This window comes from Hippocampus guttulatus, chromosome 1, assembly GCF_054856545.1.
Source record: "Hippocampus guttulatus isolate MCC_2025c chromosome 1, RoL_Hgut_1.0, whole genome shotgun sequence".
Classification (NCBI taxonomy): domain Eukaryota; kingdom Metazoa; phylum Chordata; class Actinopteri; order Syngnathiformes; family Syngnathidae; genus Hippocampus; species Hippocampus guttulatus.
The window spans coordinates 35,001,831-35,024,740 of record NC_141261.1 but is presented as its reverse complement, the minus strand read 5'-3'; the positions used below and the strand labels follow the sequence as shown (position 1 = coordinate 35,024,740).

Here is a 22,910-nt window from a genome sequence, read left to right as displayed (position 1 = left end):
CACTTAAGTGCGTTGTTGGCTGCTGTGGCCATGGTGAAAAACAGGTGCAACTCTCATGGTTAATAAATATGACAATTGGATCACAATAGTGGTGTTTATTCCACTCATTTTTCTCTCTTTATATTCTTCCCCAATGTTGTTCAAGTACCCGAAATCAATGTATTTTAAATTGGTTAGAATTTAAAAGATAAGGCTGAAAGGAAGCACCTGGAACTGCTTGTGACAACCTCTGTAGGAAAACACCTGTGATGAGGTGTTATAGGGACATGAAAGGAGCCATCCTCTCATCGGGCAGCTTCCCATAAAACGTCGGCTCTAGTTAGCATGTGAAAAGTTACTAACTTAAGATGATTATTGAGTTCTCTCAAGTTCAGGATTGGCCTCTACCCGCCCCTGTTCTCTGATAGAGGGAAGAAAGGGGACTCGAATTCTCTGGGGTGCGCCAGAGAACCCACGGCTTTGATTGTGTCCTTGGCCGGAAGGGTGGAGACCTCCTGGTCAAGCAGCAAGCCCTTCACCGGGTCACTGATGATAGTCGCCTTGAACCGGCTCGAGACAAGGGGCCGTCGTCGGAACTCAGTCCTTCACCCATGGGTCAGGGTGGAGATCACCGGCGGTCCAAAGCAAGAGCAGCCAAGTAACTGAGCTGCTGACAGGAAAACTCACCAGTCGCTGACCCCAAGTTCTAAGTCCCTGGCCATCCAGCCTCTAGGGTCCCTTGGGGTATGAGGGACAGGACCTGTAGGCTGGGACTGCCTGGGAGGCATCCGGTCGGAGGAGCAGAAGTTCGCCGTAGGACCCCCACCCCACTGCTATGGACACTGGGAATGAGGTGCAACCGAAGGGCACACGGGACCACAAAGGATGATGAAGTTCCGAGTAAGACTTGAAAACTAGTCTTGTCTCGCGAGCCCAAACTAACGTTTCTTGCGCCTTCACCTCAGCCGACTGAAAAGTTCCCTAGGAAGCACAGGAACACTACGGAAAGCCCTTCTTGAGGGCTCCAACAATGATGAAAGCACCAACTCAACCTGGCGGCGTGCCTGAAACAGGAGGATAACGCACAGCCCTGGTCCCCTGTTAACAACGAATAACAGTGAAACTCCTCTACAACGAAATCATGTTTGCATGTAGAAATTTTTCACAACAGGGGGTTTTTCACTGAAGCAAATTTGATCTCAAATGTAAGCACACACACACCTACACACACAAATGTGTGTGTACATGCACACACAAACGTATGTGTACTCTATTTTTAGTATAGTTATAGTGCATAGGTATGAGCACACACTAATTTGACACTTCATATTGTCAGTGTAGAAAAAAAAAAAGGGAAAGAAATTGCGAAATTTACGAACAGCATTCACTTTCACTTACATCAATTTCTTGGATAATGTATTTTATTTTGCTTGCTCCGTCTTTCATTTTGATCACTTTTACCCTCTCTTCCAGCATCAGAGATCTTCTTGTCTTAGCTGCTTGACATCCAAAGGTCCGTTTTGTAGCCATTTTAGCAATGCAACGTCCATCCTCGTCTGAATCTAACAATAACAAGTACTTCCTGGCATGCAATGAACTTTTAAGCCAGCCACGGGATGCTTCGTAGTCCTCGATGGCCATAGTTAGCTCTCGAAGGCTAAAAACCTTACGCTAACTGGAGCGCTAATGAGAGAGAAGCGCTCCAGTTAGCGTAAGGGTTTTAGCCTTCGAGAGCTAACTATGGCCATCGAGGACTACGAAGAGTCCCGTGGCTGTTTTTAGCATGATAACAAGTAAAGCATTTGAGGAAACATTCGTTTATTTGAATGTCCGTTGAGCCATAAGCAATTTACTCTGAGCAGCTCATCGGATGTTACGGATCTAGCTTCAGTATCTACACACATAGACAGTGAGGTCCCTCTTGGCCAATCGGAGGCCAGGATGATGCTCGGTAAGCCAATGGCAGAGCAGCTATGAGTATGTTGAGTCCAGGAAACTCGCAGCTGTGACCGAAATAAACATCGTTCACTATGTAAACCAGTGTGGTGGTTGCTGTTGCCTTTTTTCGAACAAAGCAGTAGAGGTCGCTGTTGGATAAAACTTCGTTGTAGTGAATGTCTTCGCGAGGCTGGAGCAGAGAAAATGATTTCGTATAACGCAACGGGGTTTTCATTGTATGGGGGGCAGGAGAATGGGAATTGTGTTAATGCATGAAGATTTTTTTCACATTAGGGGGTATTTTCGCCCATGTAGGTTTCGTTCTAGAGGAGTTTCACTGTATGTCAATCATCCTTAAAGGTCTGAAATCAACATTGCGTAGGGTGCAACAAAAGAAGTGCATGAGACAAGATATGGACTGGGAAGTGGAAGTGTCCTTTTCAAATCTGCAGAAAGAAGACTTAGTTAGATAATCAGCCAGTCCCTTATTGTTCACATCTTGCGGGGGTGGTGTCTTGTAGTTTGTAAATGCCGTCAGGCCATTTGTCAGGTTAATCAATTTGACATTTAGACATAAAACACAAGGAGGAGACAGGAGACTCAATTCTGGGACCAGGAACGAGGAGAAGCTTTAGGTTTCAGTTCTCTGCACGTCACCCTCACGATCTCCCCCCTAACCCCCTCATTTATTGGGAAATCTACGACATAGGCGTGTCCAACCTAAAGGGCGGGGGCTGTTGAAGACATACTGAACTTGTTTGACGATGTGTGTGTATGTGAGTGTAAATTACGTACATGTCTGCAATTGTCACAAAAACATCACGTTGCAGCTGGTGTTGATTGCTCCATCCACTGTCCAACCTTGCTCCTGTTTAGTCTTAATACTTATCTCTTTCCAACCACGTCCTCGGAAAGGTGGTTGCGTACCTCAACTGCCACACAGTGCACTAAGCATTTATAAATGTGAGTATATTATGATTAAAAGCATTATATCTTTATTAAAAGCATAAGCGTTCTTCATTGCAAGCATAATCAATTTATCATTTCATAATATGCAAATGTATGATAGCTAAAAACAATCAACCTAACACCATTCCACACAGATGCAGAAAACGTTTTTTTCAGCCTCTCTGCATAGCTCTCTTTGCGATGTCAATTTCCTTTGTCAATTGGTTTGTCAAAAGGTGGCCTCTTTAGCTTTTCAAAGTTGCCTGAGTTTGGCAGCGAACCATGGCTTGTGATTGTTGATGGAGCGGACACACACACACACACACACACACACACACACACACACACACACACACACACACACACACACACACACACACACACACACACACACACACACCACACACACAAACCAATCAGAATTGGCACTGAATTGACAATATAAGTAAGTTAGATCACACTGATATCACACATGCATCAGTTACCCAATTAAAATGACCATAATGGAGGTTATTAACATTTTTTTAAATCCCCAAAATAACACACAACACATTATTTAAAAAGCTTTATCACATGTAGCTAACAACGAGGTATGGCAATTTATGGTTGAAGTTATTTAACTTAGCATATAGCGTATAGTAATTAAGAACTCCACAGTCAAGACGTTTGTGTTAATTTGCACTTGTGTTGCAAACACAAACTTGACTACTTTGCCTCTGTGTGTAATCGGTTGCATGACAGGATGCCTCAAATTTAAGAGTTCAGAAAAAGTACATTCCAAATACAGTCATCTGCTGTGGCATACCAACAGATCGTGTGCCCTCATACAGATTGCCCACCGGGAAGTCACCCACATTGCACAGAATGCAGTCTTGTTTTTTGCATTGGTGAGGTATGGTTTGGCCATTTTTTGCAGTAACTGTGATTGGGTCAGGGTTCTTGGCACGAATGACCAGGGGCGCAGCCAGACATTGTTCAATGGGGTGGCCAAGTCTGATGCAACACCTCAGTCAGGGGTGGCTGACTGAGTCATGAATACGGCGTATTCATGTCATGAATACGGGCGTCACTCGCTTTGATAAATAATTACTTCTCAGCCATGTTGTTTGCTTGCTATGGATGGATAGATAGGTAAATAAATAAATGCATACATTCTGTCTCTCTCTCTCTCTCTCTCTCTCTCTCTCAGAGAGAGAGAAGAGAATCCGAACACAAACCAGGTGGAGCGTGGATCCCCAAAATGCAGATTCAGATAAACTGCATTGCAAAAAAATATGTATAGAAAAATGAAGTACCGACAAAGTATAAACAGATATCTCTGGCAACAACAAGCCAGGAAAACCAGATATGAACAGAAAGCACTTGCGAACTGCAAGGTAAACTTGACAAATGAAAGTCTTCAAAACGAAATGGCGAAAATCCAAACACACGAAACTTAAAGGAGTCCTAAATGACTTGAGAACCAAAATACTTACTCAACAAGAATCTGTCAAAACATGAGTGACTATGAACGTGGGCAAGAGGTCTAGAAAGTAGTGATGGGACGAAATGGATCGAAGCTCCGAAGCTTGTGTCGAGTAGTGGGAGGGGCGTTTCCACGAAGCTTGTATCGAGGCGCGCTTCATTTCGGCAAAACCCGGAATTGATGACGTGTGAAGCCCCGCCGGCCGGCTGAATCCCGTGAACGCTTTGTGAGTGGTCCAACGCATTGCAAACACAGTACAGACTACGGTATAAATAGGTTGCAAAACACAATGGCGATCGCCTGATATCTCACATGTTGTGGATTTCGGGCTCCTGGACTTGTTACACCTGTGCGCAACAGTGCAATTAGTGCAATCTATTTTCAAGCAGTGCCCGTCGCTTGCAATGGAACCTGCGTGAAAAAGGCGATCCTCCCCTGTATGGGAGCATTTTGATTTGATTGCTTCCAATAAGGTAAGGGAGAAAAACTACATTAATATAAATGTGACAATGCAGCTTTTCGCTTGTTCTTTTGTCTAACTATTGTTATTTCACAGGTGAAGTGTCTGTTGTGTGCAAGGGAACTTGTATACAACAATAACACCTCATCTATGTTGAGGCATTATAGAGCCTTGCATGAGAGCAAGGAGAGCCATGAAACTGGGCCATACCTACCCAAATTTATATAAACTGGCACTCGCATTTCTCTGCACCCCAGCTTCATCTGTGCCTTGTGAAAGAATATTTTCTAAAGCTGGTGAAATATTGTCCAAAAAAAGAAACCGTTTAAAGCCAGCCACTGTGGGAAAGCTATTATTTCGAAATAAAAATGAATAACAAATTTTCCTTAGCACTTGTTGTCTTTTGTTCACATACTAAATTACTAACACAAGCACATTCATATCTTTGTCATCTGTGCTGTATACAACACATTTGACAATAAAGTTGTACTTGTCTTAGGCAAATAGCCATTGAATTCTTAACACTGTTGACCTGTTGGGCTTCTGGACCACTTGATGGCGCCATCGAGTAAATGAAGCACCACGAATCTTTGCTACATGTGCAAACCAAATGGCTGCAAAGCTTCATTGCTTCATGGGGCTTCATTTGGCCATCACTACTAGAAAGTATGACTTGAGCATAAACAGCAAGCAAGGTCAGTAATCCGACAAGAGATGAGGCAGCTTGGCAGTCCTTAAATAAATGGCATTCTTCATTAGTAACAAAGCACAGGTGCACCTGCTGAAGAGGTACGCCCTCCACTCCAGCTGGTGCTGAAAACAAAAACCACAGACAGAGCAAAACCATGACGTATATATAAAACTTGTGGCAGACTATCAAGGAGTCTACGATGACTGCGTCAATGTGAAGATGGCAAAAAAATTCTCAGATATCAAAATCTTCTCCAAGGTGTGGGTTGTCCAAGGGGTGGCCACAGAAAGACAGAAGGGGTGTTCACACGCAACTTTTACTCCGGTGTAGCACCGGTGCTGCCCCCCGTAGAGCGTTCACACGTACAAAGTTACACTGGTGTAGCCCCCTGAAAACAGCTTCAACCGGAGCAAATTTAACCCTGCTCAGGAGGTGGTTTAAAAATTGACTCCAGAGTAAATGCTAGTTTGTGGGGCAGCACCGATATAAAATGGGATGTGTGAATGCTACAGAGGTAGACTCGCTACACGTGAGAAGAGTTGATTACATACGGGTATTGCATAACTTGAATCCTGGGTATCTTTCCTTTCTCTCTCTCTCATCCTTTTACCGTGTCTGATAGACCTCAGTGTTGATTTGTCTGGAGAAGTATAAACCATGGTTTTTCGATATGTCACAAACAAGGCGGGGAAAAGGAAGTAGACTTCAAGCATGTGCACAAACTGGTAACATTTAAAAAGTTTAATTGGGGTGGGGTGACAGTTTGAGTCTGGAACCTATTAGTTCAAGTTCCATTCATTCCTATGCAATGATATGGGGTTTTTTCTTCAATTTTTTTGTCACTCCTGTGTTTTTTGTTTATTTTGAAATTTGCCCAACTTGGAAGTTGACTGGTGTTGAACGATTTTCCATGACTTTCTGCACGTCACGGTCACAGTGTGCAAGTTCTATTCTATCCGCATTCCTGCATTGACCTCTCTTCCTCACACGCAAGAGATGCACGCGTGTTTCGCGCGCACCATCCGTGCACACCCGCCTGCTGTGGCGCACTGTAGTCGGGTTCTAACAAGGTGCGTGGGGGGGTGGGGGGGGGGCTGCAGGCCTAAATGACCTTTAGGATTGGAGCAGTAGGCACCGGGCGACACTCCCTCACATTGTACTGAGAGACATCAATTATGCAGGGAAGCCGTTCGCTCTGAGGAGGGCCGCTATTGCTGGAGGTGGAGGTGCTGGTGTGCGTGTAGAGGGGGGGAAGACGGCAGCAGCAATATGGCGACAACCGCATTTTCTCCAAGACCGCTCGCGCCTCTGCAGCCTCGCCACGGCACCTCGGTTTCACTGTGACGCTTCTGAGGTAAGCGCACTTTCCCTTACACGCGGGACTCGTCTGTGAGGGGCAAGGAGACAAATGCTTTGTTTGATGAAATTGTCTTGCGTGAATGTCGCAGAACTGCCACCCCCCACACCCTCTCGGTTTTTTTTAGGGGCGAATATGTGTTATGGGCATCGTCCTCTCTCGCACTAGACGCGCGTAGAAAATGTCAGGTGCTGATCCTGTGTGCTAAAGGAGGAAGGGGCGCGTTTAGGACGGAGCATAAGATGGCTCCATCTTAAAAAGAAAATCACATTGCGGGACACTTGCCTGTAGCTAAAAAAAATGATTTTCACATTGCGGTACACTTGGCTCCACCTTGGATGACAGGATGCGTGTGAGTATTCTTTCATTTTTCGTAGCTTCCATGTGTCACTATCGCATCTTTTCTCTCATCTTAACAAAAAATATATGCTCAAGCACACAATCACGCACGCATTGTATTGATTTGCGAGTCGACCAGACTCCACGGGTGTGGTGCACACCCTTCAAGGCAGCGCGCAGGGGATAACGTCATGCTACCGAGCGCGCCGCATACAAGTCTTTCGCGTGTCTCACCCAAATGATAATCATGGTTGGTGGGGTTGCTGCATATGACAACTTTGAAATTGTTTTTTGTTACCACCCACTGCAGCAGCAACCTGCTTTCCTGCCTCGGTCAATGCGCACCGTATCTATCCTTCAATGTTACACAAACATCAACCCTCGTTGTCCCCGCCGCCATCCACTCTCCTCATTGCAGAAAAAGCCAAATATGCTTGTCTCTTGCAGTGTGTTGTGTGTGGAACGCTATATTTTCTCCCGCCGTCGAAGGACTGACTGTCTTATGTTCTGATGGTTTTAATTTTACACACGCACGCGCGCGGTGTGCGGGTGGTGCGTGTTTGCCTGAAGAGCAGCAGAAGGCTCAGTGGCTCGATATTCCGGGGTCCATTTTAATAATAGATGTTTTTTTTAAGAAGGGGGTGCATGCTTGATTGTTGTAGCTTGCGCGCGCGCGTTTGTGTGTGTGTGTGAGAGACAGAGAGGGAGAGAAAGCTTCTCACGACGAACATGTTCACACAGACGGTGTTGGGAAAGCGTCAAAATGAGCCACATCTGCAGGCGCGACTGTCCAGAAAATGGCACATTCCGTCTTATCTTGTGGCTCTACCCTAATATGCCATTTCGCCCCTAATGCTGCCTCACATGAGTTGAGTTGGCCCTGAAATTTCCTGCAGCTTGAGCAATTGTCATGTAACCATCATGCGCTGACTAAAAGGCTTTCCCTGAGTGGAGCAGCTTAGCCTAATATAGGGCAGTGCGGTTTCCTGTTAGAATTTGAACATGCATACATCCTTTACAAAGCCTTACATTCGATTTTTTTCCCCTTCACAATAGTCAACCTTAAAAGTGACACTTTGGCTTTTAATCTGCCGCTTGACAGTCAATCACACAAGAAACAGTGCTGTACTTTATTTGGAATGACAGTTGACTCATTTGTCACATGCAATTGCTATTTAAAACTTATTAAAATATTTTTAATCAAAATTATTAGACATTTTAGGTCCTGAGCCACAGCTTAGTAAACCTTTAGGGAGTCCAATCATTGATAAGAAAGTAAGACAACAATTTGGTTTTAGTCAAGTTTGCACAATGATACGGGTGTAACCAGTGGTGCAAATATCGGCCGCGCAACCGGTGCAATTCATCAGCCACATACGGTGTTGGGGGCCAGGAAGGAAGGGGAAAAATAACAGCTGTGCAGAATTCCCACGGAGCACTGATTTTGTAAATAGAATAGCTTGGGTGGGTTAGTCACGACAAGTCTCAATGAAAGGACAAAAATTAGCAAGATGAGGTTCATGTGAAAATGACAAAGATAGACTTATCTTTTCAATCCAAGCCAAGCAAAAGCTAGGGCCCCGCTGGAGTCGAGCGATAGCTTACCAGCTAGCACCATTGGTGACGTGGCATTAACCCTTCCATTGAATCCTGCTTCTCCGGGCAGTCAAAGGAGAGTTCACTGCCACCGCAGCATCAGAGTAAAAAAATTGGTGGATTCAGCTGTGCCCTCCTGTACACCTGTTGCAGTAGACTATTCTGTCCACACATCAACAACGCTACGATTTTAAGACGGCCAACTGATGTCAATGTAAAAATGTCTATAATAGGAACTGGCTTGTGTACTGTTGGCGCGCGCGCGCGTGTGTGTGTGTGTGTGTGTGTGTGTGTGAGAGAGAGACAGAGTGTCACGTTACGCACGAAGCAGGAAAAGGGAACTGCTTCGTACGTAACAGAGAATAAGTGGATCCCCGAAGGAGCAGACACCGACAAGGACTTCGTCAAAACAAAAATATTTATTACAAACAAAACCCCGTCAAATAAACAACAGAAAGCGCTGGTGAAAACGAGAACCAGGAAATAAGAAAACGCGACAACAGAAAACGCTTGCAAAAAATGGCAAGGGAAATATGTTTAAGACAAGTACTAGTTCACGTACGCTAATATAATGAGTCCTTTGGGACGACGAAGATTTAACCAACAGCGAATGGTATCGAATAAGAATGGCAATCATAGGCAACAGCAGTGGCACGGCATGCAATACTCCGGCAGTGATTTGACTGTCGGAGCGCCTAGATATAGCAGGTGCAATCTCTGGCAAATAGGCAGCAGGTGTGCAGGCGACAGAAGTGAACGCGTGCCACCTGCTGCCGAATACGGATCATGACAGTACCCCCCCCCCTCAACGGACGCCTCCCGGCGGCCCACCCGGTTTGGACGGGTGAGAAGCGTGGAAGTCACGAATCAGGGACGGATCTAAGATCCAGGAGCGGGGGACCCATTGCCGATCCTCTGGCCCATAGCCCTCCCAGTCGACCAGATACTGGAACCCCTTACCCCTGCGCCGAGAGTCCAGGATGGCCCGCACAGTGTACACGGGGTCACCGTCGACAACCCGCGGAGGAGGAGGCGGGGTGGGAGACGGAGCCAAGGGACTGGTCGCTACCGGCTTGATCAGCGAGACGTGGAACACGGGGTGAACCTTCATTGAGGCCGGCAACCGGAGCTTGACTGTGACGGGGCCGACGACGGAGTCCACCACAAACGGTCCGGTGAACCGTGGCCCCAACTTGGCAGACGTGCCGGCCAGGCGCAGGTCCCTCGTAGCCAGCCACACTTTCTGCCCCACCACATAGGTCGGCGCCGGGCGTCGCCGACGGTCCGCGATCTGCCGGTTCCTGGACGCGGTGCGGGACAATGCGGCCCTGGCCTCCTTCCACACGCGATGAGCCCGTTTGAGGTGGAACTGCACCGACGGAACCTCCACCTGACCCTCCTGGGACGGGAACAGCGGTGGTTGGTATCCGTAGGCCGTCATGAAAGGGGACCGCCCAGTAGCTGAAGAGACGAGGGTGTGGTGCGCATACTCCACCCAAGGTAAGTGGTCAGCCCAGGACGAGGGACGGTGGAGACACACGCAACGGAGGGCCGCCCCCAGATCCTGGTTAGCGCGCTCCGCCTGTCCATTGGACTGCGGGTGGTATCCCGACGTCAAACTCGCCGTGGCCCCCAGGGACCGGCAGAACCGCTTCCACACCTTGGACACGAACTGGGGCCCCCGGTCGGATACAATGTCCAGCGGGATGCCATGGAGACGGAAAACATGCTTCACGAGGAGGTCGGCGGTCTCCAATGCCGACGGCAACTTGGACAGCGGGATAAAGTGGGCCGATTTAGAGAAGCGGTCCACAATGGTTAGAATGACGGACCGCCCACGGGACGGAGGAAGACCCGTGACGAAGTCTAGGGCGATGTGGGACCAAGGTCGAGGAGGAATGGGTAGAGGTTGGAGCAATCCAGCCGGAGGCCGACGCGAGGCCTTGCCGCAGGCGCAGGCGGAACAGGCGTTGATGTATTCCATGACATCCTTCCGTTGCTCAGGCCACCAGAACCGCTGGGAGACGAGATGTAATGTCCGGGTCACTCCGGGGTGGCAAGCCACCTTGGACACGTGCCCCCACTGCAACACCTCCGACCGCAGTGATGGAGGCACAAATAGCTTCCCTGCGGGACATTCAGCCGGAACTTGGGCCCCGTCTTGAGCCTCCTGAATCCTCCGCTCGATCTCCCACCTCAAAGCCCCCAGAATGCAATGGTCCGAAAGGATTGCTCCTGGCGTGGGATCCTTTTCCGCGGGATCGTGGAGGCGGGAGAGGGCGTCAGGCTTGGTGTTCTTGGATCCGGGACAATATGTGAGGGTGAAATTAAATCGCGTTAACAGAAGCGCCCACCGGGCCTGTCGCGAATTTAGTCTTTTAGCGGACCGAATGTACTCCAGGTTTTTATGGTCCGTAAAAACAGTGAAGGGTTCTTTGGTCCCCTCGAGCCAGTGTCTCCATTCCTGTAGTGCTGCAACTACAGCTAAAAGTTCACGGTTTCCCACGTCGTAATTCGCCTCGGCGGCGCTGAGACGACGAGAGAAAAAGGCGCAGGGGTGCAGCTTCTGGTCAACCGGAGAACGTTGAGACAAAACTGCCCCCACTCCTGAATCCGAGGCGTCCACCTCTACGACAAACGGGTGGTCAGGATCAGGATGCTGCAGTACAGGTGGATTGGTGAAGGCTTTCTTTAGGTTCGCGAACGCTGTGTCTGCGTCCGGGTCCCATTTGAACGGGAGCTTAACAGAAGTCAACCTGGTTAACGGAAGAGCCTGTTGGCTATAGTTACGGATGAATCTTCTGTAAAAGTTGGCAAACCCCAAGAAGCGTTGTAGTTCCTTGCGGCTGGTGGGCGTAGGCCACTCCACCACCGCCCTGGTCTTTACGGGGTCGGCTCTCAGCTTACCCTGCTCAATGACAAATCCCAGGAACGAGATGGCTTGTACATGGAACTCACACTTCTCTGCCTTGACGAAGAGCCTGTTCTCTAATAACCGTTGTAAAACGAGCCTGACGTGCTGTTTGTGCTCCTGTACTGACCGGGAGAAAATCAAAATATCATCGAGGTAAACGAAACAAAATACATTCAGCATGTCCCTCAACACGTCGTTGACCAGACTCTGGAAGATAGCGGGAGCATTAGTCAAACCGAAAGGCATGACCAAATATTCAAAATGGCCTAATGGGGTCTTAAAAGCCGTCTTCCACTCATCCCCTTCTCGCACGCGAACCAGATGGTACGCACTACGCAAGTCTAATTTTGAGAAAATGGTGGCAGATTGTAAGGGAGCGAAGGCGGAATCTAACAACGGAAGTGGGTATTTATTCTTAATTGTAATGTCATTTAGCCCACGATAATCCACACACGGCCGTAACGACTTGTCCTTCTTCTCTACGAAGAAGAACCCGGCACCTAACGGTGATCGTGATGGTCTGATGAGACCTGCAGCGAGCGAGCTATTAATATAGTCCCTCAATGCCTCTTGTTCTGGACGAGACACCTGATATAATCGGGAGCTCGGCAGCGGGACGCCCACCTGCAGGTCTATGGCACAGTCGTACGGACGGTGCGGAGGCAAAGATCGGGCGCGATCCTTGCTAAAAACCTGTTTCAGATCGTGATAGTAACTAGGCACCCGGTCAAGGCAGATGACTTCAGGGGCATCGTTACAGACACGCGTATGCCCCCCTACGGCCGACCGCAAACAATGCTCGTGACAAAACGGACTCCATATTTCTATGGCCGGGCGGTTCCATGATATAATTGGGTCGTGTGTCTTGAGCCAGGGCAAGCCGAGAATAACCGGAACGGCTCGGGAATGCATTAAATAAAACCGTCTGTGCTCTACATGATTCCCTGACAACCTGAGCTTAAGCGGTTCTGTGATCCGGGTTACCACTGCCAGAAGGCGCCCATCGAGATCGTGAACCCGTTTCTTTTCGGCTAATTCCTCGGTCAAACAGCCTATCTCTGAGGCAATGTCGGTGTCCAGAAAGCAGTCGTCGGCACCCGAGTCTATCAGAGCCCTGATCTGTCGCGCCCGAGACGCCCCGTAGATCTCCCCCTCGAGTTCAAGTCTTCTGGGGTGTCCCGGCCGAGAGTCGACTCTCTGAGGCTCTCGAGATTCGGCGCGGGGTTGTGACTCACAGTACTCGACGGGCGTAGTCGGTTGGAACACGCCTGGTCCACGAACCGACGCCGTCTCTCCTCCGGACTGGAACTTCCGCCCCCCAGCTGCGTCGGCTCCTCCCTGGCGGCAGCCCTCCGGGCGCTGGGGTGGTCCCCGGAACCAGCTGTCCGAGTGATCTCGCTGGATGCACCTTGGTCCGCTGTATGCTGGAACGGGAACCAACTGCTTCCGTGCTCCCGGCTCCTCTCTCTCAGGCGGTTGTCCAGGAGCAGAGAGAGATCGATCAACTCCTCTAGGTTGGAACTGTTGTCGCGGGTGGCCAGTTCGTCTTTAAGTGTATTGTTAAGTCCGCGACGAAACAAGCCACACAGCGCCCGGTCGCCATAGCCACTTTGGGCGGCCAAAATGCGAAAGTCAATCGAGTAGTCCGCCACGGATTGTCTCCCTTGGCGGAGCTCTAATAGCCTGCCCTCAGCCTCTCTTCCCCGCACGGGATGATGGAACACACGGCGAAATGCCGCCACGAAGCCGGGGAAGGAAGACCGGAGGCTCGGTTGTGCTTCGCTCACTGCAATTGCCCATGACGCCGCCCGACCAGCCAATAGGCTCATGATATATGCGACCTTCGCGTCATCACTGACATAGACGGAAGGCTGCAGGTCAAAAACGAGCGAGCACTGGTGGAGGAAGTGCCCGCACTGACCATGTTCGCCTCCATAACGTGGAGGGTGGGGAAGCATTGGTTCCCTACTAAATGGAGGAGACTGGACGGGTACCTCCAGGGTAACATGTCGAAGCTCCGGGGTAGGTGCTCTCCGCCCTTCTAATTTGACTACGCGAGGTTCGTAATCATCGAACTTGTGAGCCAGCATGGAAACCGCGCCGCGGAGCTCTGAAATGGCTCGGTCCTGCTGACTCCTAAGCTGCTCTTGACGGGACAGAGCCGACAAAACCTTCCCAATGTCTGCGGGATCCATGGTGGCCGGAGTATTCTGTCACGTTACGCACGAAGCAGGAAAAGGGAACTGCTTCGTACGTAACAGAGAATAAGTGGATCCCCGAAGGAGCAGACACCGACAAGGACTTCGTCAAAACAAAAATATTTATTACAAACAAAACCCCGTCAAATAAACAACAGAAAGCGCTGGTGAAAACGAGAACCAGGAAATAAGAAAACGCGACAACAGAAAACGCTTGCAAAAAATGGCAAGGGAAATATGTTTAAGACAAGTACTAGTTCACGTACGCTAATATAATGAGTCCTTTGGGACGACGAAGATTTAACCAACAGCGAATGGTATCGAATAAGAATGGCAATCATAGGCAACAGCAGTGGCACGGCATGCAATACTCCGGCAGTGATTTGACTGTCGGAGCGCCTAGATATAGCAGGTGCAATCTCTGGCAAATAGGCAGCAGGTGTGCAGGCGACAGAAGTGAACGCGTGCCACCTGCTGCCGAATACGGATCATGACACAGAGAGGTCCGGTTGGACCATTCCCTGGAGTCCCCCCTCCCCCCCAAAAAAGGAAAAAGACTCATCATTGAAAAAAACGTTCCTGAGCTTTTGTGTGAGGACAGCTTCTTTTTGCTATAAAGTGGAATTAATAGCACTGAAATCGTGAGCAAATTATTTGTAACCCATTGTGTTTTTGGTGCCTCAATGAGCATTTTGCATTTATGCAAACAGATTGAAAGGTTGAAAAATACAATATCATGAATTGGACTTTTTTTTGTTTGATATTGTTAATGTTCAATAATCAAATAACAAAATTTAAATTGGACGTTTTGCAAAACACGTGATGGTGACAATGGCAGTTCTCTTGAGTGGCTCCAAATGTGGTTTGCCTCCAAGCGTATGCGCGCACATTCGTTTGTGGTTTGGCAGGGGTCTGGGCACAAAGAATAAAAAAAGAACAGTGCACCGGGGTCTGTCACCATGATGTTATGCCTCTGGGTGTAACACAAATGCCATTCAGAGCACACACTCACTTGGACTTGACAATTAATTACATTGTAGCTTTTTGTTTCTTTATAAAAAATGTTTATTTGAAGTTCATTTGACGTTGAACTGCAGATTCTGATGGAATTTGCACAAAAAAACTGAAGATAAACAACCATGTTCAACAATATGAACCCGGAATGGTGCAAGATTTCCCCGATACATCAGATAATTTAGCTGTTATATGATACAGTATGGTGTTCGACTGGTCAGCACGTCCGCCTCACAGTGCAGAGGTGCAGGGTTCAATTGGGCTTCCTGTGTGGAGTTTACATGTTTTCCCTGTGCCTGGCTGGGTTTTCTCTGGGTACTCTGGTTTCCTCCCACATTCAAAAACATTCATGCTAGGTTGATTGAGCAATCCAAATTGTCCCGAGATGTGATTGTCAGTGCAGATGGTTGTTTGTCTATGTGTACCCTGCGATGACTGCCAAAGACAGCTGGGAGAGGCTCCAGCATGCCTACGACCCTTAAGGATAAGGATAAGCGGCTCAGATAATGGATGGGGTGATGGATGGAGACAGTATCTATACAAAGCTATCAATAAAAAGAAAAAAAAGACATAATTGAGACATGTTTGATTTTATTCATGGCCATTTCCTTGTCGCTCACCTTGACCAGTTTCAGGACAAATCCACTAGTGAGTCTTTTAGAGAGACCTATGCTGGTTTGGATCGGAAGAAAAAAAATAAAACAGAAAGACACCAAAGTACTGGAGTATTTACTTGTGTTTCCTTCTTCATTATTGTTTTGTACATCCTTCCTTCCATCCAAACCGCATATCCTCATGAGGGTCGCGGGCGAGCTGGAGCCTATCCCAGCTATCATTGGGCAGGAGGTGGGGGACACCCTGAACCGGTTGCCAGCCAATCATGGGGCACGCCAACGGTCCATTTAGAGAGTTCAATCAAGCTACCATGTATGTTTTTTGGAATGTGGGAGGAGTACCCGGAGAAAACTCATGCAGATACGAGGAGAATGCGTAACCCCCCCCCCCCCTACTTTTTTTTTAAACTTCCTGTTTTGTTTTGAAAAACATAAGAACGAATGGCACATGGATTCCTTCCGTTCCAGATTAAGGGACTGCCGTGAGATCCTATCATCATTGGCATAATATTGAGTTACTCAAGAGGACAGTTGGCTATTTCAGCCACAAATACAACCAACACACGTGAGATCAAGTTGTTGTGAACGTGGCCTCTGAACCCAACTTCATTTGACACCCTTAGTCTACACGTGTTGTGTCAAGTTGTTTGTCAGCGAGAGAGGAAGACACACCTCTCTTTGAAGAGATGACAGCAGCATTCACGACGGGATCGTTCATGATTAATTTCAATGGACTCTGCTCACGGCAGCTCATGCCGCATTTACGGTGGGAAATACGGAGGCGTTCTTTATTTTACTTTATAACCTCATTCTTTAAAATTGTATTCACCTGGGTTTTTGTCATGGGTATATTCTCTCGCTCGGAGCTGGAAATGTCCTCTGCAGTTGTGACTTTTTAAAAACGAAGGAATCCCTGTTCCGGCCAGCTCTGTGGTGTGCCGGCCATTAAGTTCAGACTTTTTCTTTGAACACATTTAGCAGTGAGCCAGCGCTACAAAAGAGTTCATACTTTCGGTGAGACAGTTTAACAATTGCAACATTGAATTGACAAGGGTAGCCTGTCCGGCTTTCCCTCCTGTGTTTCGCCTTCTTCGGCAAGTCACAAAGTTGCACTCTCCCTGTCGTCCATGCGAGGCGCCGGATGACGAGGCAATGCTGGGTGCGCCTTCACAAAGCTTTTTAATCCTCATCCTGCAGTTAGTAGGATATTGTTGCTGTCCTTTGAAAAACACGTGTCCAGTTTGGGTTGTCCGTGTTTCAGAAATCCCATTCAAATATATATATATATATATATATATATATATACTGTATATATGTATTTTTTTTTTTAATGACAAAATGGACATTGACGATATGCTTGTCATTATTATGATTTGACTACTGGTTGTCTTATTTGCTTGCATAGGCTCCAATTCGTTGCAAGCTCTTCAGAAGTCTGGTAACCATCCTCATCGTTTGAATCAAGTGTGTTGGAAATTGGAGATGTCTAAAACATGCAGCAAGGTGGGCCTCGTGGACCCGAGTCGCCTACCCCCACAGCAGCAGTTTGGTTTTGCAGGGTTAAGGAAAGCGCCATTAAGCGATGCCGTGATTTGTCCGGATCGTGCCAGATGGCTTTCGTGTATAAAGGTGTTTTGCTGGGGTTACCTTTTCGAGACCCTCAAGTGTCTTGTGTCCAAGGAAGCTTAGCCACCTGTGCGTGCCTAAATTATATCCGGCACATGTTTCAGGCAATGCTGCGAGTAAAATGTCTGCCAACAGTTCTTTGCTCCCTCTTTGTATGAAAGAGTAAAACTGAAATTCATCCACGTTAGAGGTTTGAATTTACAAACATATTACAGAACTCGTCAAGACTGCATATGTGGCATTATCTTCAAAGATATACTGTGTCTCTCTCGGAGCTGATGCATATACAGTAGACGCAACCATTCCCACTCACCTTCACGCCGACGGATATTAGAGTCTTCAATTAAACTACCGTGCACGTTTTTGGAATTGCTTCTTGCAGATTGTTCGTTTTACACTGTAAAGAGACAACTGTGCATTGAGGTGTAAAAGTTAAGGTTATATCGAGAAAATGCTTATATTTAATTTACCCTTTTGTTTTTTAGGGGTGAGGGGGAATCACACTCATAATGCCGTTTATCATCTATTTTTGCTCATCCCCGCGGGTGCATGCATCAACAGTGAAGAACAGATACGACATTCTGAGTTGATTTGTTCCCCCTACTCCATCTTCCCGCAGATCTGCCACCTTGGATGGTCACAACCTAAAGACCACGTAGTTGCAGGATGAAAACATGGCTGCCCCCCTACTCGCACCGCCAGGTCCTGACAGCTTCAAGAGATTTAATGTGGAATCATTGGCGGCCCTCGAGCAGCGCATCAACGAGGAGAAGAACAAGAAGCCGGCCAAGCAGGACAGCAGTTACCGTGATGATGATGATGAGAACAAGCCCAAGCCCAACAGTGACCTGGAGGCTGGCAAGAGCCTGCCCTACATCTATGGGGACATCCCGAAGGGAATGGTGGCGGTACCACTGGAGGATCTGGACCCGTACTACCTGAATTCTCAGAAAGTGAGTTGAATCAAGATCTTCTTGAAATAAATTCATTTTTTTGGCGGAGGGGTGGGTGGATGGGGAGAAGGGGTGGTAGGTTACCTGTCTACAGGCATCCCTGGCCGAATAAGCAATGATTTCATGAGAAAGCTTAAGATAACATAAGATAAGAAAACCTTTACTTGTCTCACAATGGACAAATTCCCAATTTACAGCAGCAACATTATTAAAGGGAGAAAGTAGAAAATAAAAAGTATATAAATAAATATAAATATAAAATATACAATTTTAATATAAGCACATTAAAAATGGGTGAATGGGGGTGAGTCCAGGATTTCAGGACCATCTATTCTATAGCCTGACAGCAGTCGGCAGGAACGAGCGGCGGTACCTCTTCTTCTTGCAGCGTGGGTGTACCAGTCTCTGGCTGAAGGAGCTGCCCAGTGCCGTCAGGGTGGTCTGGAGGAGCTGGGAGGGCTCTGTCCATCATAGCTGTTAGCTTAGCTAGCATCCTCCATCCAAAGCATAAGCATCCAAAGCTTCTAGGTAGAAATGGCTGCATTAAAAATATCCTCTTGATAATGAAAATACTTGGGGGGACAGCTTGAAGAAAGGACTGAGCCTTACAGTGATAGATTGTTCAGAGGAATATTTCAGAGCTCATCTGCATATATAGCTGAGCTCGTGGGACACCACTACCTAGTTCACTTATCTCAGTTACTTATGCTGCATTTAGACGAAAAAGGATGGATATAATTGATTGTTCAGTCAGTGGAAGCAATTGTTAGTTCCATCTTTAAGTGAAGCAGTTGGCGCCAAATGGACTGTACCCTTTAGCTCTGCATTTACGCTATGGTATGCTATGCTAAACTAAGATTTTGCTACGCTACATCACACCTCCTCTGGGCAGGATTAGCCTTCTCAATTTGACACTGGAGTTCAGAACATCCACAAACCTATTCTTCAGTTTCAAAATAGGTAAATATATCAATTTTGTGGAAATGATTGTTGAAGCAAAACAAAAAGAAAAAGGCCAAATTGCATGTACTGTATGGCTATTTGGCTATAGTCAGCAGAGATGTTCTTGATTCCCTCAACAGTCAACACAACTTCAGAAGTGTTCATTTGAGCAAAGATACATCGACGCTACAAATTATAAATTGAAAGAATGTCAAAAGTACTGACCTGACTTTTTGGCACCAGTATCTCTAAATGAGACCAAAAGGTCAGAGCTAGATATGTGATAACAAAGAGAATACAACATGTACCTTTTGCCAAACAATTTTTTTCAGAAGGGACACAAATGAGCGGCATGTCCCCCATTATTGTCCCTTGTTTATCTTCTTTGCCACGTGCATGTTGCTGGCATGTCTCGTGATATGCTGTTTTCTATTTGGCACTGGCTGATATGCAGATTCACTCCAACGATGTGCTTGCAGTATTTATTGGTATTTCAAGAAACTCTTAACTTGGGCAAGGTCAGAGGTGGTGACTCATTTTTCCCCTACGATGATGGACTTCGGGGAATGAAAATGACTCGGAAGCCAAACTACTCCTGGATGGTTTGGGTGACCTTGTCAACATCTCCCCGACGCTGTAATATGACGTTGTGGGGAGAGCTGCTCCCACAGAGATGTGCCTCTGCGTTGTGAAAGAGTGCTCTTTACCTCAGGATACATTTTGAAGGTCATTTATCTTCAGGTTACTTTTACAAATTACATCAAGAACCTCTTACAGCCAGCCTACTTAAATGGAGTGATGAGTAAATGTGATTGCAAAGGAACAAAAAGCTTCCATGTTTCAGTCATGTAAAAGCAGGTTGGTGCTTATGTCTGTGTTTTTATATATCATCGGAGTCACTGTGTCAACTTGACTCATAAATTTTCTTTTTTAATGCGGTTGCTTGAGAGTTCTTTACGTTGTAAGACAGAGGAGTGTAGAAGTGGCAGGCACTGCATTTTGAACCGAGGTGACCTAATCCCCCCCCCCCCCCCCCACCCCTTTACTAAATGATACACACAAATGCCATATATGCAGTGTTGAACCTGAACAAATTCACGGAATGAAAGTTCATTGAGCTCGTTCTTCATATTTTGGGCAAACTGAATATTTTTGCTTCGTGAACATTTCCGTGAATGAGCTTATTGTGGGACCAATGAATGGCAGTTTATTTTTGTTCAAGAGTGCAAGGTTGTCTCTCGCTAGACTACAAGAAGAAATCACCCTCTAAACGAGCCTTAATTAGGCGGAAAAGGCCATTATTTGGCAAACTCCGCCCACCAACAGTCACACAGTGACTTTTGGTACTTTTGGCACGTATTGCATCATCAAAATGCAATACGTGCTTGAAGCATGGACTTAAAAATGTCCAATCAAAGGGACCCTCGCGGCTCAAGCCTGAGGGCAGCCATCTTATGTTGCCACATGTTTCATACTAGGATCCCTGTATGGAATCACAAGAGCCACTCAAAGAACAAAGTTCACTGTTTGCATCAACCAGTATATTATCTCCCCCTATACCTTATGAGAGAAAACTTAAAATGTCATTCTTAGTGATGAAATATGCATGTAGCGCTTTTCCCAGACTTGTTGGTTCAACCCTTTGTCATACACTTTGGCATTTTCAACATTACAAAGAAATTAATGTATTCACGTCAGGCAGGCTTAGTGAGTCGCAACGTTAAAATGGCCACCGGTAGCTTCACTCCTCCCGACGGTGAGTAAGCAGCATTGTTAGTCCACTCATATGCAAGTCTGTGGCTTGTGGAGGGGGGTTGGCACGATGACACATAGCAGTGCTATGACCAGCCCCAAATCCCCATCTCAGCAAATGATCAGGTATCCTTCATTCATTTATTCATCTTCCGAACCGCTTCATCCGCATTAGGGTCGCGGGTGGTGCTGGAGCCTATGGGAGCCTATCCCAGCTGTCTTCGGGCAGTAGGCGGGGTACACCCCGAATTGGTTGCCAGGCAGTCGCAGGGCACACAGAGACAAACAACCATGCACTCACACCTAGGGACAATTTAGAGCGGGGTGGGCAAACTACGGCCCCCGGGCCGAATCCGGCCCATTGGTCTTTTTAATCCGGCCTGCCGAAGGTTGGTCCACAATTAAGGTTCGATGTGAATGATTGCATTCATTTCAATTGGACTTGTAATGACAGGCATGTCACCGCCAGGTGGCGCATTGACTTGAAGTTGCAGAACACGGGGGGGGGGGGAATCTTTTCGACCACCTAGTACTTCTGTATCGCTCTACTTCTACTGGTCTGATCACAACCCATCTGCAGCAATTCACAGGCTAAAATAGGTCATCAACAACACTTTTGTCATTTAAAAAAAGTATATTAATACAGTACTTTCATGCTTTTGTTCTGTTGATGTTTGATATGGACTGTCAACAAATGCAGTTTTTTGTTTTTTTTTATGTACCATAGCTCGTGCTGACCTGGCCCTTCTGTCAAATTTTAAAAGTCAATGCGGCCCCCGAGCCAAAAAATTTGCCCACCCCTGATTTAGAGTGTTCAATCAGCCTGCCATGCATGTTTTTGGAATGTGGGAGGAAACGGTATCCATCCATTGATTTTCAACAGGGCTTATCACCAGGGTTGCGGGGGACACAACACCCTGAACTGGTCGCCAGGGCAGCGTCCTATAATAATGTTCAAGAATTTTGTGAGAAGTTCAGAGTGGAAGCTTTACCATCCTTGTTTCAAATCAAAAAGCAAATATGGACTTAAATGATATCAATAGCCACCTTAAACACATTGATTTAAAGAGGCTGTGAGCCTTTCAAGGTACAGGTGACTAGGAAAAAAAAAAGCAACGACAAGTTGAACCAGACGTACGACATACTGTACTGTAGTGGCTCCTTTGTCATCTGAGCTGCAGCTCAACAATAGATAGTGTCCTACCTTAGCCTGGTTCCGACATCAGATTCTGTATTAATTCATGAAAAAACAAGACAATTCAAAGCAATGTTTTTCCATTTTTGTTTTATTTTAAGACAACAGCTGTACCTGGATACTAGTGTGGGCTGCATGGGTGCCAACAATGGGCAAATGCCAGTAAGCCAGAGAATAGCAGCTCGCACATCTTGGGAAGAGGCGTTCTGCCTATTTGGGTTGAATAACATTTTTATTGAAGCAAGACAAATAGTTTATCTGCGTATCATCTGTTTTTTAAAACATCGTACCTTGCTGAATATCTAAGAAATTTTCACGTGGTTTGTTTTGTTGCCACAATACGTACAAGAATCAGTGTGCAGTGAAAATGTTTGACAAAACAAGTCATCTTTGTTTTGAAAAACAAAAGAATGAAACACGGACTGTGTTTTCCTTGAAGCAGTTAAAAATCAACATATATTTATAATAGCACAACAAAAGCATAAAACCTTGATATGAATGATATACATCACTCACCAGAGATGCTGATTCTTTATCGATAAAAATCACCTCATTTCTTTGTCTCTGTAAGTGCAGAATACACCCTTTTCCGGGTTGAAAAATGAATGGAAATGATCCGCCATGCACACTCATTGCTTACCGATGGCGTACATCGAAAGGCTATAGCTCAACCAATCAGAGGACAGAGAATGCCGGTCTCACTCTGCGCTTGCACAAAAGCCAAGAGTGCCGAATGTGTCGCGGTGTGTAACGTATCAATGGCCAGCACTTATGGCAATGAAGGCCCTGGGCAGATTACGCTGACATGGCAACACGTGGAAGCTGAAACCTGATTCGACCAAAATAAAAGAAAAACTATCCTGGAAGCTGGGAAACCAAGAGAATGGCTATGAAATGAGCCGAGGTGGGAAATTTACAAAATTCTGCGG

The 22,910-nt window shown here is 46.7% G+C and overlaps 1 protein-coding gene across 3 annotated transcripts in view; it reads left to right on the top strand.

Annotated features, from left to right (window-relative positions):
* The first annotated feature begins 6,551 nt into the window (after positions 1-6,551).
* The window catches only part of scn8aa (sodium channel, voltage gated, type VIII, alpha subunit a), a 91,944-nt gene continuing 75,585 nt past the window's right edge, over positions 6,552-22,910 (top strand). For all 3 annotated transcript variants that reach the window (XM_086128120.1, XM_086128102.1, XM_086128110.1), the window contains exons 1-2: positions 6,552-6,835; positions 17,759-18,092. In XM_086128120.1, the coding sequence (XP_085984246.1) occupies positions 17,814-18,092 (279 nt within the window). In that variant the 5' untranslated portion in view covers positions 6,552-6,835; positions 17,759-17,813. The remainder of the gene's footprint in view (positions 6,836-17,758; positions 18,093-22,910) is intronic.